The sequence below is a fragment of the Notolepis coatsorum genome (genome assembly GCF_963971535.1).
Source record: "Notolepis coatsorum genome assembly, chromosome: 3".
In the NCBI taxonomy this organism is placed as follows: Eukaryota; Metazoa; Chordata; class Actinopteri; order Aulopiformes; family Paralepididae; genus Notolepis; species Notolepis coatsorum.
In genome coordinates, this window is record NC_140167.1 from 611,386 (window position 1) to 628,914 (window position 17,529).

At 45.3% G+C, this 17,529-nt stretch overlaps 1 protein-coding gene across 5 annotated transcripts in view; it reads right to left on the reverse strand.

The window, feature by feature from the left end:
• Positions 1–16,045, reverse strand: part of tulp4b (TUB like protein 4b) — a gene marked incomplete at both ends in the record, with an annotated part of 51,679 nt that extends 35,634 nt beyond the window's left edge. For all 5 annotated transcript variants that reach the window (XM_084309879.1, XM_084309878.1, XM_084309877.1 and 2 more), the window contains 7 exons: positions 438–586; positions 3,090–3,197; positions 4,863–5,043; positions 6,534–6,695; positions 11,093–11,221; positions 14,272–14,541; positions 16,028–16,045. In XM_084309879.1, coding sequence (XP_084166005.1) covers positions 438–586; positions 3,090–3,197; positions 4,863–5,043; positions 6,534–6,695; positions 11,093–11,221; positions 14,272–14,541; positions 16,028–16,045 — 1,017 coding nt within the window. The remainder of the gene's footprint in view (positions 1–437; positions 587–3,089; positions 3,198–4,862; positions 5,044–6,533; positions 6,696–11,092; positions 11,222–14,271; positions 14,542–16,027) is intronic.
• Between the last annotated feature and the right edge of the window lie 1,484 nt (positions 16,046–17,529).

Sequence of the window (17,529 nt, forward strand, 5' to 3'; positions counted from 1 at the left end):
GTCTCCAGCGTGTAGATGGCTCACCTGTGCAGGTGTCTCTAGCGTGTAGATGGCTCACCTGTGCAGGTGTGTCTCCAGCGTGTAGATGGCTCACCTGTGCAGGTGTCTCCAGCGTGTAGATGGCTCACCTGTGCAGGTGTCTCCAGCGTGTAGATGGCTCACCTGTGCAGGTGTCTCCAGCGTGTAGATGTCTCACCTGTGCAGGTGTCTCTAGCGTGTAGATGTCTCACCTGTGCAGGTGTCTCCAGCGTGTAGATGGCTCACCTGTGCAGGTGTCTCCAGCGTGTAGATGTCTCACCTGTGCAGGTGTCTCTAGCGTGTAGATGTCTCACCTGTGCAGGTGTCTCCAGCGTGTAGATGTCTCACCTGTGCAGGTGTCTCTAGCGTGTAGATGGCTCACCTGTGCAGCAGGTGTCTCCAGCGTGTAGATGTCTCACCTGTGCAGGTGTCTCCAGCGTGTAGATGTGTTCTCCCTGGACGTTGTAGAACTTCACCAGGGCGTTCCTCGTGGGCGACTCCGCGGGGTGTCTCTCCATCCCGGCCACGGCCAGGAGGTCCCCCTGGGAGCACCACTGCACCTCCACGTCTGGGGGGGGGGGGGGGGGGGGGGAGCCTCGGTGAGGGAGCACCAACCAGAGCGGACCAACCAGAGCGGGCCAACCAGAGCGGACCAACCAGAGCGGACCAACCAGAGCGGGCCAACCAGAGCGGGCCAACCAGAGCGGGCCAACCAGAGCGGGCCAACCATAGCGGACCAACCAGAGCGGGCCAACCAGAGCGGGCCAACCAGAGCGGACCAACCAGAGCGGGCCAACCAGAGCGGGCGAACCATAGCGGACCAACCAGAGCGGGCCAACCAGAGCGGGCCAACCAGAGCGGGCCAACCAGAGCGGGCCAACCAGAGCGGGCCAACCAGAGCGGACCAACCAGAGCGGGCCAACCAGAGCGGGCCAACCAGAGCGGACCAACCAGAGCGGACCATGCAGCACAGAACGCTCCGCTCAGGGGCCTGATTCATCCTCTCTGTTCTACTGATTCATCCTCTCTGTTCTACTGATTCATCCTCTCTGTTCTACTGATTCATCCTCTCTGTTCTACTGATTCATCCTCTCTGTTCTACTGATTCATCCTCACTGTGTTCTACTGATTCATCCTCTCTGTTCTACTGATTCATCCTCTCTGTTCTACTGATTCATCCTCTCTGTTCCACTGATTCATCCTCTCTGTTCCACTGATTCATCCTCTCTGTTCTACTGATTCATCCTCTCTGTTCTACTGATTCATCCTCTCTGTTCTACTGATTCATCCTCTCTGTTCTACTGATTCATCCTCTCTGTTCTACTGATTCATCCTCTCTGTTCTACTGATTCATCCTCTCTGTTCTACTGATTCATCCTCTCTGTTCTACTGATTAATCCTCTCTGTTCTACTGATTCATTCTCTCTGTTCTACTGATTCATCCTATCTCTGTTCTACTGATTCATCCTCTGTTCTACTGATTCATCCTCTCTGTTCTACTGATTCATCCTCTCTGTTCTACTGATTCATCCTATCTGTTCTACTGACTCATCCTATCTGTTCTACTGATTCATCCTCACTGTTCCACTGATTCATCCTCTCTGTTCTACTGATTCATCCTCACTGTGTTCTACTGATTCATCCTCTCTGTTCTACTGATTCATCCTCTCTGTTCTACTGATTCATCCTCTCTGTTCCACTGATTCATCCTCTCTGTTCCACTGATTCATCCTCTCTGTTCTACTGATTCATCCTCTCTGTTCCACTGATTCATCCTCTCTGTTCTACTGATTCATCCTCTCTGTTCTACTGATTCATCCTCTCTGTTCTACTGATTCATCCTCTCTGTTCTACTGATTCATCCTCTCTGTTCTACTGATTCATCCTCTCTGTTCTACTGATTCATCCTCTCTGTTCTACTGATTCATCCTCTCTGTTCTACTGATTCATCCTCACTGTTCTACTGATTCATCCTCACTGTTCCTTCTACTCATTCAGTATTATATATAATATATATATATATATATATATATATATATATATATATATATATTAGGGCTGTCAAAATGAATGCTTTAACTTTGGAGATTAATTTAAATGATTTAAAGCATTAAAATGAATTAATCTAGATTAATCTATGGAGTGAAAAATCTTCAATGTTAGCGCTGCGGATATAAGAAAGAGGTCTACGTCTAGCTGAGTCAATGTTGATGGTTTTGTTGAACATTTGTATTTCACAGGAGAGAGACTGTATTCAAAGAAAGCTATAAATATAGTCTTTGAATCTAATATACTTTCTTTGTGTTGATTTGACATTAATTCCATGATTTTACTCAAGTAAATATCCGTTACAAGCTTCGGTCTTAAGTAGAAAAATGCTATTTTTAATCTAGATTAATTACAGAATTTTTTGAGATTAATTAGTATTTTTTTTGTATCTATTGACCGCACTAATATAGCCTATATATATATTTATATATACAACTTTCCCCTGGGGGTAATACGGTTTCTCTTATAGATATGAGGTAATGGCCAGGTCACCCCCAGGGGGAAGTAGTAAACAGCACAAAGGTAGGCAAATGACAACATAAAAACAAATAAATTATAACATGTTATCATAATATAGGCAAAGAAATGTAAAATAAAGAAAGCCATTTGCTGTCATCTCTTGCTATTTAAAAAAATAATTTCGATAAAATAGCAAAACAAAAGTTCCAAACAACTTATTTGTTTCAGTACAGTGTATACGGTATAAGATGGCCCCAAGCTTTCACTGCAAAAGAAAATTTATTAAAAAGAAATATAATAAAGAAAAGAAAAGAAATGAAAAAGAAAGCCCTGAATTATATAGAAGCCAAAATGATCTCCTGTTAACAAATTGGTCACTCCTTAGAAAACACAGCAGTGAAATACGAAATATAGAAAATGTTCCATTGAAATTGATAAAAAATTCTGTTGTTAAACCTCAAATGCTGAATAATGTTACCATTTTAGTTTAATTCCGGCAGGCGTGATTAAACGTGTGTGGTTCTTTAACGTGTTTACAGACGTGCAGAGTTTTAGCGTGTTACCTTTCAGTCCTGAGCGGATGACCGTAGGGGAGAGGTCGTCATAGTTATTCATCAGGCTGATGTCTCCTGACAAGAAGCTGACCGTCAGCAAAGGCTTGACCCTCCGCACTAAGAAAGAAACAAATACATCACATTAGCCTCCCAGTCAACACAGGTAACAACAAATACATCACATTAGCCTCCCAGTCAACACAGGTAACAACAAATACATCACATTAGCCTCCCAGTCAACACAGGTAACAACAAATAAATCACATTAGCCTCCCAGTCAACACAGGTAACAACAAATACATCACATTAGCCTCCCAGTCAACACAGGTAACAACAAATACATCACATTAGCCTCCCAGTCAACACAGGTAACAACAAATAAATCACATTAGCCTCCCAGTCAACACAGGTAACAACAAATACATCACATTAGCCTCCCAGTCAACACAGGTAACAACAAATAAATCACATTAGCCTCCCAGTCAACACAGGTAACAACAAATGCTAATTTGTAAAATACTAAATGTGTTTTCAGTGTGTAAGTCAGACAACCTTATGAACTGAATGTGTCAGTGTGGACAGCAGCTATTTTTAGGTTTCACTTTCATTTACAGAGAAGGAGAGAAATGAGGCTCCAGAGACGACACGACACGTTACACAACGATAGTGGAGGATTTGGAGATATTTTGGATTAAACCCTGCAAGGGAAGGTTTGACTGGAGAGGAGCTCAGAGGACCAGTCCAGACCAGCAGCAGTATGTTTGACTGGAGAGGAGCTCAGAGGACCAGTCCAGACCAGCAGCAGTATGTTTGACTGGAGAGGAGCTCAGAGGACCAGTCCAGACCAGCAGCAGTATGTTTGACTGGAGAGGAGCTCAGAGGACCAGTCCAGACCAGCAGCAGTATGTTTGACTGGAGAGGAGCTCAGAGGACCAGTCCAGACCAGCAGCAGTGTGTTTGACTGGAGAGGAGCTCAGAGGACCAGTCCAGACCAGCAGCAGTATGTTTGACTGGAGAGGAGCTCAGAGGACCAGTCCAGACCAGCAGCAGTATGTTTGACTGGAGAGCAGCTCAGAGGACCAGTCCAGACCAGCAGCAGTATGTTTGACTGGAGAGCAGCTCAGAGGACCAGTCCAGACCAGCAGCAGTATGTTTGACTGGAGAGGAGCTCAGAGGACCAGTCCAGACCAGCAGCAGTATGTTTGACTGGAGAGGAGCTCAGAGGACCAGTCCAGACCAGCAGCAGTATGTTTGACTGGAGAGCAGCTCAGAGGACCAGTCCAGACCAGCAGCAGTATGTTTGACTGGAGAGCAGCTCAGAGGACCAGTCCAGACCAGCAGCAGTGTGTTTGACTGGAGAGGAGCTCAGAGGACCAGTCCAGACCAGCAGCAGTGTGTTTGACTGGAGAGCAGCTCAGAGGACCAGTCCAGACCAGCAGCAGTATGTTTGCGCAGTATGTGATCAATATGCTACATTGATCCGTCTGTCAATGAACAGATAGAAAAGTGACGGAAGGTATTACTGTCCGTTGGTTTCTTTTTAAACAAAAACCTAACGTGAACTCTGTCTGTCCAACAAGTGGATAATAATCCTTTAAAATCAATTAAAAACAAGATAAAACATTTTTTATTGATATTCTCATTTGGTTCATTACAATTTACTCAAATGTAGAGTGCACTATAAATCGAATGGATTATTATTATTATTATTATTATTATTATTATTATTATTATTATTATTATTATTATTATTATTATTCTAAAGGGGCGTGGTCACTGCACCTGGAGGCGGGCCGGTGTCCTCTGAGTCCGCATCACTCTCGGTGCCGTCCTCCACCAGGAAGTGGGGGCAGTTCCAGCTCATGGCCACGATGCCGTCGGACTCGTGGAGCAGCACGTGGGCCAGCATGCGGCCGTGGCAGTCCATCACGATCACCTGGCCGTCCGCCGTGCCGAACAGCACCTGGGGGGGGGGTCCGTGGATCGGAATAAAATAAAATAAAAAAGATCAAATAATATGGTCCGGGGTATCTGCGGGGGTATTGAAAAGTCTTAAAGGGGATTAAATTCATAATTCTCCATGTAAGGCCTTGAAAGGTTTTAAAAAGTCACGAAAGGATAATAAACATGAAATAAACAGTGGGTCTCGTTCTCCAACGGACTTTAAGACATCCGTGTTAAATATCTGTTTTATTGATTAATTATACATTTGAAAAAATGCAGGTTATAGCATGCAATTTATCCCATTGGGACTGACATTTGACATTTTATATAGCTATAACCTGCATTCTTTCAAATGTATAATTAATCAATAAAACAGATATTTAACACTGTTGGGAAATCCCAAAATCTAAGATGTCTTAAATGGCCCTAAGAGCACATTTATTGTCTTAAGTCCGTTGGAGAATGAGACCCAGTGTCTGTTATATAAATGCGACTATTTGCATTAAATAGTAATATACACTATAACAATACATTTAGCTATATAGGAGACTATATATACTCTCCGTACTGTCTCTATTTATATATTACAACTCTGTACATACATCTGATCAGCACTATACTCAGTAGTATTCATTTGTATATGTTGTACCCAGTTTAACCACCTGTACATTGTATATTACTATTACACTTTACTGTTACATTTCTACTCTGGTCGGACGCCAGACTTCTTTTCGTTGTACTGTACTCGTGCTGTATGATCAATACATTTTAATCTAATCTAAATTAAATGTTTACATTAAAGTATAAAGAAATTACACAGTAGACTATGAATTGTCATAATGAATATGATATACAGTCTGAATGACTTCCAAAATAAAGCGTTAAAGGGATAGTTCAGATTTTTTCCTACTATTTCCTACTAGCATGGTTTGTGCTGAGGAAGGACTCAATCATCATCATCATCATCATCATCATCATCATCATCATCATCATCATCATCATCATCATCCTCATCCTCATCCTCATCCTCATCCTCATCCTCATCATCATTGGTAAAGTAGGGAATAGGAATAAATAAGAACTATGCCTTTAACTCAAGGTTCCCACAGACATTGCAAAATGAACTTTAAGGACTTTCAAGTACTTTTCCCAGCACTATTTCTCATTTTAAAAGGGGATTTAAAAGGATACAATTGACTTTTAAATGCTGTTTTTTTTATAGAGAAATAAACAATCTGATCCAATATTTATGGCTTAAAACCAATTTCCGACAATTACTTACACTTTAAATAAACAAATTTTATTTCTTGATTCAGAACAATTTGATGAACAAAACTTTCAATGTGAATGGTTGATTTGAATTTCAAGGACTTTTTAAGCACCTTGTAAAATAATTGGCTGTTTTCAAGGAATGCCTTGACTTTTTATTTTTTTTAATCAGCCACTTTAAGCACTTCCAGGGCCTCGTGCGGACCCTGTTTAACGTTGTCTCTCGCCCAGAAGCTGCACCTGCTGGTCGTCGGGGGTCCAGATGCCACAGGAGATCTGGCTCTCCAGGTTGATCTCGGAGGACCAGTGCCTCTGCCCGCTGACGGAGCCCACCAACACGAAGCCGTCCCGGTAGGCGATGAGGGCCTGGGTGCCGTCGTGGGACCAGGTGAAGTCACTCACCTGCACAGAGAAGGTTCTGGGATGATACTACTGTATATACAAGTCATATACCTTTGATATGGGAGTGATGATACTACTGTATATACAAGTCATATACCTTTGATATGGGAGTGATGATACTACTGTATATACAAGTCATATACCTTTGATATGGGAGTGATGATACTACTGTATATACAAGTCATATACCTTTGATATGGGAGTGATGATACTACTGTATATACAAGTCATATACCTTTGATATGGGAGTGATGATACTACTGTATATACAAGTCATATACCTTTGATATGGGAGTGATGATACTACTGTATATACAAGTCATATACCTTTGATATGGGAGTGATGATACTACTGTATATACAAGTCATATACCTTTGATATGGTTTTGTGATGATACTACTGTATATACAAGTCATATACCTTTGATATGGGAGTGATGATACTACTGTATATACAAGTCATATACCTTTGATATGGGAGCATTCAGGGTTTCAGGGGATCAGCCAGAACGGTTTGGGCTTATTGCACATAACGTGTTTTATCTCGCGATCTATGAAAAAAGACTGTATTATCTTGGAAATGTGCGATGTTTAGCGTGTAATAAACTACAAACTACAGCGTGTGGAAACAAACTATTATTATTCCCATGCTGGACTACAAGTAATGTTTGTCAAAATGAGCCACACCGTATCTCATACAGCTATAATACAGAACATACACAATTTACTCTGCAAAATGTACTGTGTAGTATAGAGTGTCTGGTCAGTAACATGGGTCTCCCAGTCCCTCCACTCTGCAGTAAACAGCCATCACTGATATATAGTGTCTGGTCAGTAACATGGGTCTCTCAGTCCCTCCGCTCTGCAGTAAACAGACATCACTGATATAGAGTGTCTGGTCAGTAACATGGGTCTCTCAGTCCCTCCACTCTGCAGTAAACAGTCATCACTGACAAAGAGTGTCTGGTCAGTAACATGGGTCTCCCAGTCCCTCCGCTCAGCAGTAAACAGCCATCACTGATATAGAGTGTCTGGTCAGTAACATGGGTCTCTCAGTCCCTCCGCTCTGCAGTAAACAGCCATCACTGATATAGAGTGTCTGGTCAGTAACATGGGTCTCCCAGTCCCTCCGCTCTGCAGTAAACAGACATCACTGATATAGAGTGTCTGGTCAGTAACATGGGTCTCTCAGTCCCTCCACTCTGCAGTAAACAGTCATCACTGATATAGAGTGTCTGGTCAGTAACATGGGTCTCCCAGTCCCTCCTGCTCTGCAGTAAACAGCCATCACTGATATATAGTGTCTGGTCAGTAACATGGGTCTCTCAGTCCCTCCACTCTGCAGTAAACAGCCATCACTGATATAGAGTGTCTGGTCAGTAACATGGGTCTCCCAGTCCCTCCACTCTGCAGTAAACAGTCATCACTGATATAGAGTGTCTGGTCAGTAACATGGGTCTCTCAGTCCCTCCACTCTGCAGTAAACAGCCATCACTGATATATAGTGTCTGGTCAGTAACATGGGTCTCTCAGTCCCTCCACTCTGCAGTAAACAGCCATCACTGATATAGAGTGTCTGGTCAGTAACATGGGTCTCCCAGTCCCTCCGCTCTGCAGTAAACAGACATCACTGATATAGAGTGTCTGGTCAGTAACATGGGTCTCTCAGTCCCTCCACTCTGCAGTAAACAGCCATCACTGATATAGAGTGTCTGGTCAGTAACATGGGTCTCCCAGTCCCTCCACTCTGCAGTAAACAGTCATCACTGATATAGAGTGTCTGGTCAGTAACATGGGTCTCTCAGTCCCTCCACTCTGCAGTAAACAGCCATCACTGATATAGAGTGTCTGGTCAGTAACATGGGTCTCCCAGTCCCTCCGCTCTGCAGTAAACAGCCATCACTGATATAGAGTGTCTGGTCAGTAACATGGGTCTCCCAGTCCCTCCACTCTGCAGTAAACAGTCATCACTGATATAGAGTGTCTGGTCAGTAACATGGGTCTCCCAGTCCCTCCTGCTCTGCAGTAAACAGTCATCACTGATATAGAGTGTCTGGTCAGTAACATGGGTCTCCCAGTCCCTCCACTCTGCAGTAAACAGCCATCACTGATATAGAGTGTCTGGTCAGTAACATGGGTCTCCCAGTCCCTCCACTCTGCAGTAAACAGCCATCACTGATATAGAGTGTCTGGTCAGTAACATGGGTCTCTCAGTCCCTCCACTCTGCAGTAAACAGCCATCACTGATATAGAGTGTCTGGTCAGTAACATGGGTCTCCCAGTCCCTCCACTCTGCAGTAAACAGTCATCACTGATATAAGTGTCTGGTCAGTAACATGGGTCTCTCAGTCCCTCCACTCTGCAGTAAACAGCCATCACTGATATAGAGTGTCTGGTCAGTAACATGGGTCTCTCAGTCCCTCCACTCTGCAGTAAACAGACATCACTGATATAGAGTGTCTGGTCAGTAACATGGGTCTCCCAGTCCCTCCACTCTGCAGTAAACAGCCATCACTGATATAGAGTGTCTGGTCAGTAACATGGGTCTCCCAGTCCCTCCACTCTGCAGTAAACAGTCATCACTGATATAGAGTGTCTGGTCAGTAACATGGGTCTCCCAGTCCCTCCACTCTGCAGTAAACAGACATCACTGATATAGTGTCTGGTCAGTAACATGGGTCTCCCAGTCCCTCCGCTCAGCAGTAAACAGCCATCACTGATATAGAGTGTCTGGTCAGTAACATGGGTCTCCCAGTCCCTCCACTCTGCAGTAAACAGACATCACTGATATAGAGTGTCTGGTCAGTAACATGGGTCTCCCAGTCCCTCCGCTCAGCAGTAAACACAAAAGAGAGAGAACCCTATATATTTTTTACTTATTTCAAGAAATCTTGCCAGGCGAAATTAGCTTACTGCACTGGCAGATTATTTTACTTGTTTTTATTTCTTACTTTTGTCAGACAATTTTTTTCAGTGTGAAGTTCTCTAGAGTCATTCAAATCTATAAAGACATTTGAATAGATTTCTGACAACATGGAAAGCGCACTTTCGCCGTTAGTTTCCACACTTATTGATTATGATAGATTTTTGACAGTAAAATCTATAAAAGACTATTAGCAGGTTTCTGACCAAATTAAAGCAATGCATAAAGTGCAGACATAAGACAGAATAAAAGCAGTACAATAAAATAACTATAATTTAAATAGATTAGCATAGAATAGACAGAATAAAATAGTGCAATAGTGCAGTGCAATACAATAGCGCTCATTTACAGTACAATAATCATAGTCTGGATGTAAGAAAACATTGCTGAATCCCAGGTAAGAACAAAATAATAAAAAATATTAGTTAAGAACAAAATAAGAGGAGATCTGTTCTTATATCGCTTGGTGAACGAGGCCCAGTGAGTCTACGTGGCAGAGTGTATTACAAGGCGACGGTGAAGTCCTTTTTGAAAGCAACAGTCGTGATTGGAGGATCAAGAAAAGAGGGCAGGGTTTGAGATCAGGTCAGCTCCTCCCCATCAACACACATTTTCATCCGATTCTGTCAAAATGGATGATTAATTATGGTCTTAATTGTGTGCTATATGTTTTGCTGCACTGCTGCTCAGCCGCTGGCATTCAGCCCAGTGGTCTGTTTTTGTAAACGGTGTAAAGTAACCTGGGAACGGTAAAGGAAACAGCTGGGGAACGGTAAAGGAAACAGCTGGGGAACGGTAAAGGAAACAGCTGGGGAACGGTAAAGGAAACAGCTGGGGAACGGTAAAGGAAACAGCTGGGGAACGGTAAAGGAAACAGCTGGGGAACGGTAAAGGAAACAGCTGGGCAACGGTAAAGGAAACAGCTGGGGAACGGTAAAGGAAACAGCTGGGGAACGGTAAAGGAAACAGCTGGGGAACGGGGAACAGCTAGGGAACGGTAAAGGAAACAGCTAAAGGAAACAGCTGGGGAACGGTAAAGGAAACAGCTGGGGAACGGTAAAGGAAACAGCTGGGGAACGGGGAACAGCTGGGGAACGGTAAAGGTAACAGCTGGGGAACGGTAAAGGACACAGCTAAAGGAAACAGCTGGGGAACGGTAAAGGAAACAGCTGGGGAACGGTAAAGGAAACAGCTGGGGAACGGTAAAGGAAACAGCTGGGGAACGGTAAAGGTAACAGCTGGGGGACGGTAAAGGAACGGTAAAGGAAACAGCTGGGGAACGGTAAAGGAAACAGCTGGGGAACGGTAAAGGGAACAGCTGGGGAACGGTAAAGGAAACAGCTGGGGAACGGTAAAGGAAACAGCTGAGGAACGCTAAAGGACACAGCTGGGGAACGGTAAAGGAAACAGCTAAAGGACACAGCTGGGGAACGGTAAAGGAAACAGCTAAAGGACACAGCTGGGGACGCCTCACCTGAGCGCCCCGGTCGTTCACCAGCTCCACGGACCACCGGCCCTCGTACTGGATCCAGACGAAGATGCCTCCTTCCATGTCGCATGTGGCCAACTTCTGAAAGGGCTCGTTCCAACGCACCAGCACCACCTGGTGGAGACCCAGATAGCTGTCGTTACACTTCATAACCACAGGGGGCTCCCTGTACACATCACGAAATATATATTATGTCAAATATACTTGTTATCTATCTATCTATCTATCTATCTATCTATCTATCTATCTATCTATCTATCTATCTATCTATCTATCTATCTATCTATCTATCTATCTATCTATCTATCTGTTACGATTGGCGCGTTTCGATGGCATGGTGGAGTGTGGAACCCAATTGCAGCAGATAACGGAGAGATAACTTAACAGGAAGCAGGAGACGCCGTTGTGACGATAACAAGGTTTTACTCAAACAGAAAACAAGGAAACACGGCTGACACACAGGTAACATTAAACAATGAACCAGCAAGTGTATGCTGGCCCAGAACACTTAAAGGGGAACTATCTTATAAATGGCCTTTTTGAGTGTTTAGCATTGTTTCCTAGCTATGTGAACTTATATTAATATGATCTATGTCTCTAATTCTCATATTGGCGGAATTTGGCGCATTCTTCCAATTCTCCTCTCACAATATTCACCCTCACTGAACTGAGTCATCTGAAAATGTGATGATTTGTGATGTCAGAGAGACACAGCTGCATGATAATGTGGCTGTGTGGCATCAGGTACATGATGAGCTGCACACAGTGGTTGGAGCCCAGGCTCAAAACGGCTTAAGATCTTAAGGTAGAAAAATGCTGTTTTTGAGGACTTGATTAGAAATACAAAACAATGAAAGAAAAAAAAATTACAGAGGTGTTCCATAGACTCACAGGAATTGTGTAAAAGTGCCCAAATAGTGAAAGAAATAGTAAAATAGTTCCCCTTTAAATACAAACACTAATTAGACACAGAGGTAATTACAAACAGGACACAGCCGGTGTGATAGACATAACTAACAGAATACAGAGCACACAGGGGGAAACAATAACATTATTGTTTCCATCATTAGCCCCCCCCCCCCCCCCCCCCCAGTACCTGCCTGGATGTGTCCCCAACTAAGTGTGAGGAATTCTCAAATTTGTTCACCACCAAAGTTGAAGATATCAGAAGGAACATCTCACCCCCCACACGTAACTTAGCTGTCCCTCTGGTCTGCTCATCCACACTGACCTGCTCTCAGCCCATCAGTCTACCCACCCTCACAGAGATAGTTTCCTCTATGAAACCCGCGACCTGCCCCCTTGACACTGTTCCCACTGCTCTCCTGAAACAGGTTCTTCACACAACCGGTCCCAGCATCCTCTCCATTATTAACAGCTCCCTGGCAACTGGTACTGGTCCATCCTGCTTTAAACATGCAGTAGTCCAGCCCCTATTGAAAAAACCAAACCTTGACCCCACCCTGCACAGTAATTACAGGCCCATTTCCAAGCTCCCTTTTCTGTCAAAAATACTCGAAAAGGTTGTTCTGTGCCAATTGTCTCCCTACCTGCACCAGAACAGCATCCTGGAGACATTTCAGTCAGGGTTCAGGATTGGCCATAGCACAGAATCAGCCCTCCTTAAAGTGTCAAATGACCTACTCCTCGCCGCTGACAACCGTGACTGCTCTGTTTTAATGCTGCTTGACCTCAGCGTAGCTTTCGACACCGTTGATCACGACATTTTATTAGATCGTCTCCAACATGGGGTTGGTGTCAGTGACACTGCACTAGCATGGTTCTCCTCCTATCTCACAAATAGAAGCTTTGCTGTCAACATCGCCAACTGCTCCTCCCCCTCAACCTCCCTCTCCTGTGGGGTCCCGCAAGGGTCCATCCTTGGCCCGATCCTGTTCTCTCTTTACATGCTACCCCTTGGTCCAATCATTCAGAAGCACAACACCTCTTTTCACTGTTATGCTGACGACACACTTGATGACCTCTGAGCAGGTCCTAAATTATAATTATTTACACAGCTTTACGTTTCCCTGAAACCTAACAACCAGTCTCTACTTAACAGTCTCATGTCCTGCCTGGATGATGTTAAATGTTGGATGGCACAAAACATTCTACAACTAAATCAAAACAAATGCGAAATAATCCTCTTTGGTCCCCCAGACGCTGTCACCACCCTTACCAACAACCTTGGCAACCTGTCCTCCCTGGTCAAGCCCTATGTCAAGAACCTAGGTGTCATTTTTGACCCCCAATTTAAATTCGACAGACAAGTGAACTCAGTGGTAAAGGCATTTTTTTTCTAACTACACACCATTGCCAAACTCAAAGCCCTTCTCTCCCCTGCAGACCTTCAGAGAGTCATCCACGCCTTCATTTCATCTAGATTAGACTACAGCAACACCCTCTATATAGGCATCAACCAGTCTTCCCTGTCCCGCTTACAACTGGTACAAAACGCCGCTGCCAGACTGTTGACCGGAACCCGCAAGAGAGACCACATCACCCCTGTCCTCGCCTCCCTTCATTGGCTTCCAGTACGCTACAGAATAGATTTTAAGGTTCTCCTATTTGTTTTTAAAGCCCTTAACACCCCCCCTCCTACATGTCAGACCTCCTATCCCCCTATTCCAACACCAGGTCCCTCAGGTCAGCCGATCAGAGGCTCCTGACAGCCCGGAGGTCTAACCTCAAGCTCAGGGGGGGCCGTGCCTTTGCTGTCGCAGCCCCTGAACTGTGGAACAGCATCCCCACCTCCATTAGGCTCCTCGCCCCCTCGATAGATGCCTTCAAATCTAGGCTCAAAACCCACTTCTACCTACTAGCCTTTCCCGTTCACTGACTCATGCCCTGTTTGCCTGTGTGCCCTCCCGTAAAACGGAGTGTGATTGTTGTCTATATGTATCTAATGTATCTACCCTCTGTACAGCACTTTGGTTGACACGTGTCATGTTAAATGTGCTATATAAATAAATCTGATTGATTGATTGTGTGTTACAGATATTACACTTCTCAACACTGAGTTTATAGTCTGAATGTGAGAAACAAAATAGAATGATTGCCTACAGACAGTACGTGGACAGACAGTAAGCCTATGGGATTACATATCACTCTACGCCGACGACACCAGATACGACACCACAGACCCCGGGGAGACGCCTCCACACCTCGCTGTTGTGTCCTCGCAGGTTGAAGTTGATCCTCTGGGGGGTGTTCCGGTCCCTCCTGCAGTGGCTGGACGTGAACGTCACCCCGACGACCCCCCGGCCGTTGCCCGTGGCGAGCCAGCCCTCCTCGTAGTACCGCCTCCGGCACACCGGCTTGTCCTTCTCGCTCTTGGGGACGCGGCCCTTCCATGAGAGGCAGAGGATGTTGGAGTCGCTGCACAGGACGGGACCGTGTTCCACCGCGGCCAACATCCCTACTGAGTGACCAGGCTGAGAGGGAGGAGCAGAGAGGGGGGGGGGGCATGAGGTTCTGGAGTGCTGGGGCACTGGTTCTGGAGTTCATCGTTTATCTAACTTTTAGCCGCAACCGGGCAGCTCTATTATAGGTCGCCCGGCCAGCCGATAGGAAAAGCTGTTCTGCAAAGCGGTGCGTTTAAAAAACCAACAGAGAAGCTTCACTCTAAAGGTCCATTTTCTAACTTACTTAACAGAACAAGTCACAAACAAGCAGAGCAGCTGTCTCTTCCTCTGAGTCCTTCCGTCGGCACAAACAGGTCACATGGTGGCTGAACAGGTCACATGGTGGCTGAACAGGTCACATGGTGGCTGAACAGGTCACATGGTGGCTGAACAGGTCATATAGACACTGAATGGCGATATGGACGGTAGGTCATGCATGTGAAACCGGTCTCATTTGACACGCCCTGAGTGGGAGTCGAACCCCGGTCTCCCGCACCGCGGGCGACATCGCAGACCACTATACCAAGAGGTGAATTCACTTCTAAGTAATGGGTCTGGATGCCTTTTTAAGGGGAGTGAACCATTTTAGATCGGGGCATGTAGAGGAGTTTGGGGAACGAGTAAAATCATGTGCAGGTCCTCTTCTCAGACCTGTGGGGCAAAGCACTGCACACGCATCATGCAAGCTACACGTCGCGGCTACCACGAAACTGGCTACCACAATAGCTATGAGCTAACTAACGTTACAAGCTCAAACACCTTATAACTACTACTATTGTCGTGTCCATAAGTTCCCTGGCAGAATACTTGTGAGGACAAAGGTATACAAAGAGGAGAGAACCATTTTAAATCGGGCATTCATGCCGGCTAGCGAGCTACACGTCGCGGCATATTGATAGCACAATAGTAGCCCATCGGTGCATCACAGTCACTGACGTTGATCAACATGCCGCGACGTATAGCTTGCATGATGCGTGTGCAGTGCTTTGCCCCACAGGTCTGAGAAGAGGACCTGCACATGATTTTACTCGTTCCCCAAACTCCTCTACATGCCCCGATCTAAAATGGTTCACGACAGTAGACATAGTGCTAACGTTAGCCAGCGCCATATAGCCAGTAGTACTATGACCAACAGCTGTTCGATTTCAGCGTTCCGTCCTCTACGCTCATAGCGAGGGGGGCGTACTAGCGTAGGTCAGCGGCCAATCAGAGCGCAAAACGGGAACCCGGAAACGCGGATGCGTTGTAAAAAGGCTACACGCTCCCTCGACAGCTACCGCTCCGGTGCCCTTGAGCAAGGCATTACACCCCCAGTGGAATGTGGTTGCGCTGGGTAGCTCCCAGGTGTGAATGTGTCCATCATTGTGAATCAGTGCATTACTTAAAAAGAGCATATTATTGAAGGGGGGGGGGGGGGGGCGACTGAATAATAATACAAAAAAAAACGTTCCTGAGTTACATTTAGAATTATTTGTATTATTTATTTACATAGATAAATAACAGAAATTGAACATACCTCATAGTTCCTGGACATGTTTAGTTAAGAGGTCCCGGCTGAGCCTGTCCATATTTCCATTCGGATGATGATACAGTGAAGCGTCTGACTGGTCCTGATGCGCAGAACGAGATCTATGTGGAAATAAAGGAGATCATAATGGCCAGACTTTGTGCCTTAAGCTCTCAATTCACTCAATCAAGGAGCTCTGCGGTTCAAGAGCTCCTGTCTGTCATCCTGAGGTGAGTTGAGCTGCTGTGAGGCGCAGAGGGGGGCTGTGTGCACATCTGTTTCAATGTGACACTACTGGGGGGACAGAGATGCTTCTTCAACAAGTAACGCTGTGTATCTAAAGATGTGCTGCTCAGCTCTTCACTCAAAACAGCCGCGTTGTCGTTCGAAGCATCAACCTTGAAACCCAGTGTTTCCTCGGCCGTCTCTCTGCAACACTGTCTGCATGAAGCCCCGACCCGCTGCGTCTCCATGGGGACAGATCCTCTCCTCCTTCACGTCGAGCACCACATCATTATATTATTATATTAAGCCAGTCGTGCAACAAGGAGGATAATAACTCGTGATGAATTTCATTTTTAAAACATAGAATCGAACAGACCGCTTAACGTAAAGGTAGCCTATATGATCCTACATACAATAGGTGATAATATATGAATTTTTTTTTTACTACACGCAATTCAATTGGCTTCTACACAAAATAACGTGATATAGGCCCGTGCACTGAGTATCAAAGTCAAAGTAAAAAGATGCGTCCTCTCCACACAGCTGAGCTTTCGATTAATTCAGAAGAGATAAGAAAAAAATGTGTCTATTTCAAAGCGGCATCTTTGCACCAATCTGTTCGATCTGGAGCTGATTCTGATCTGATGACGGAGGGTTTCTGGAAATGATAGGAGATGATCAGAGACGACGCCGAGAGCGTTCCGCTTAATCTCTCTTATGATGATTATGCAATTATTCAACGTACCTGCTGTAATAATAATGCCGCTATAATAACAGCCTTCATCTCGTCCAGTGCGCGTCTCTGCGGTGGTGACGCGCCGGGCGCAGCTCTACTGGCGCACTCCGCGCGACGTGCCTCTGAAACGGGGTGCCTCTAAAACGGGGTGCCTTTAAAACGGGGTGCCTTTAAAACGGGGTGCCTTTAAAACGGGTTGCCATGATATGAGAAGATATTCCGCTTTTTAAACGCACCGGGGGGGGGGGGGGGGGGGGCGCTGTTAATAAACCGCCCCGATAGCGTCGTCGCCTCTGCTAACAATATCTGTACATTTAAGATTGTAATTAGTCAGTTCTATTCCCTTAAACAACGTAGTATACTGTACACTACGAGCTGTATAATCACACGTGATCTCAGAAGGGGGATGTGGGTCGTAGTGGCACCCTGACGTGGCGCACCCCGCCTTTGATGTGGCCTGAGAGAGAGCGTGTCACGCACACTTCAGACCCGCGTCACGCCGGGGAGTGTTGTCGTTTTATTATTAAACTTTCATGTGATCCGTCTGTTA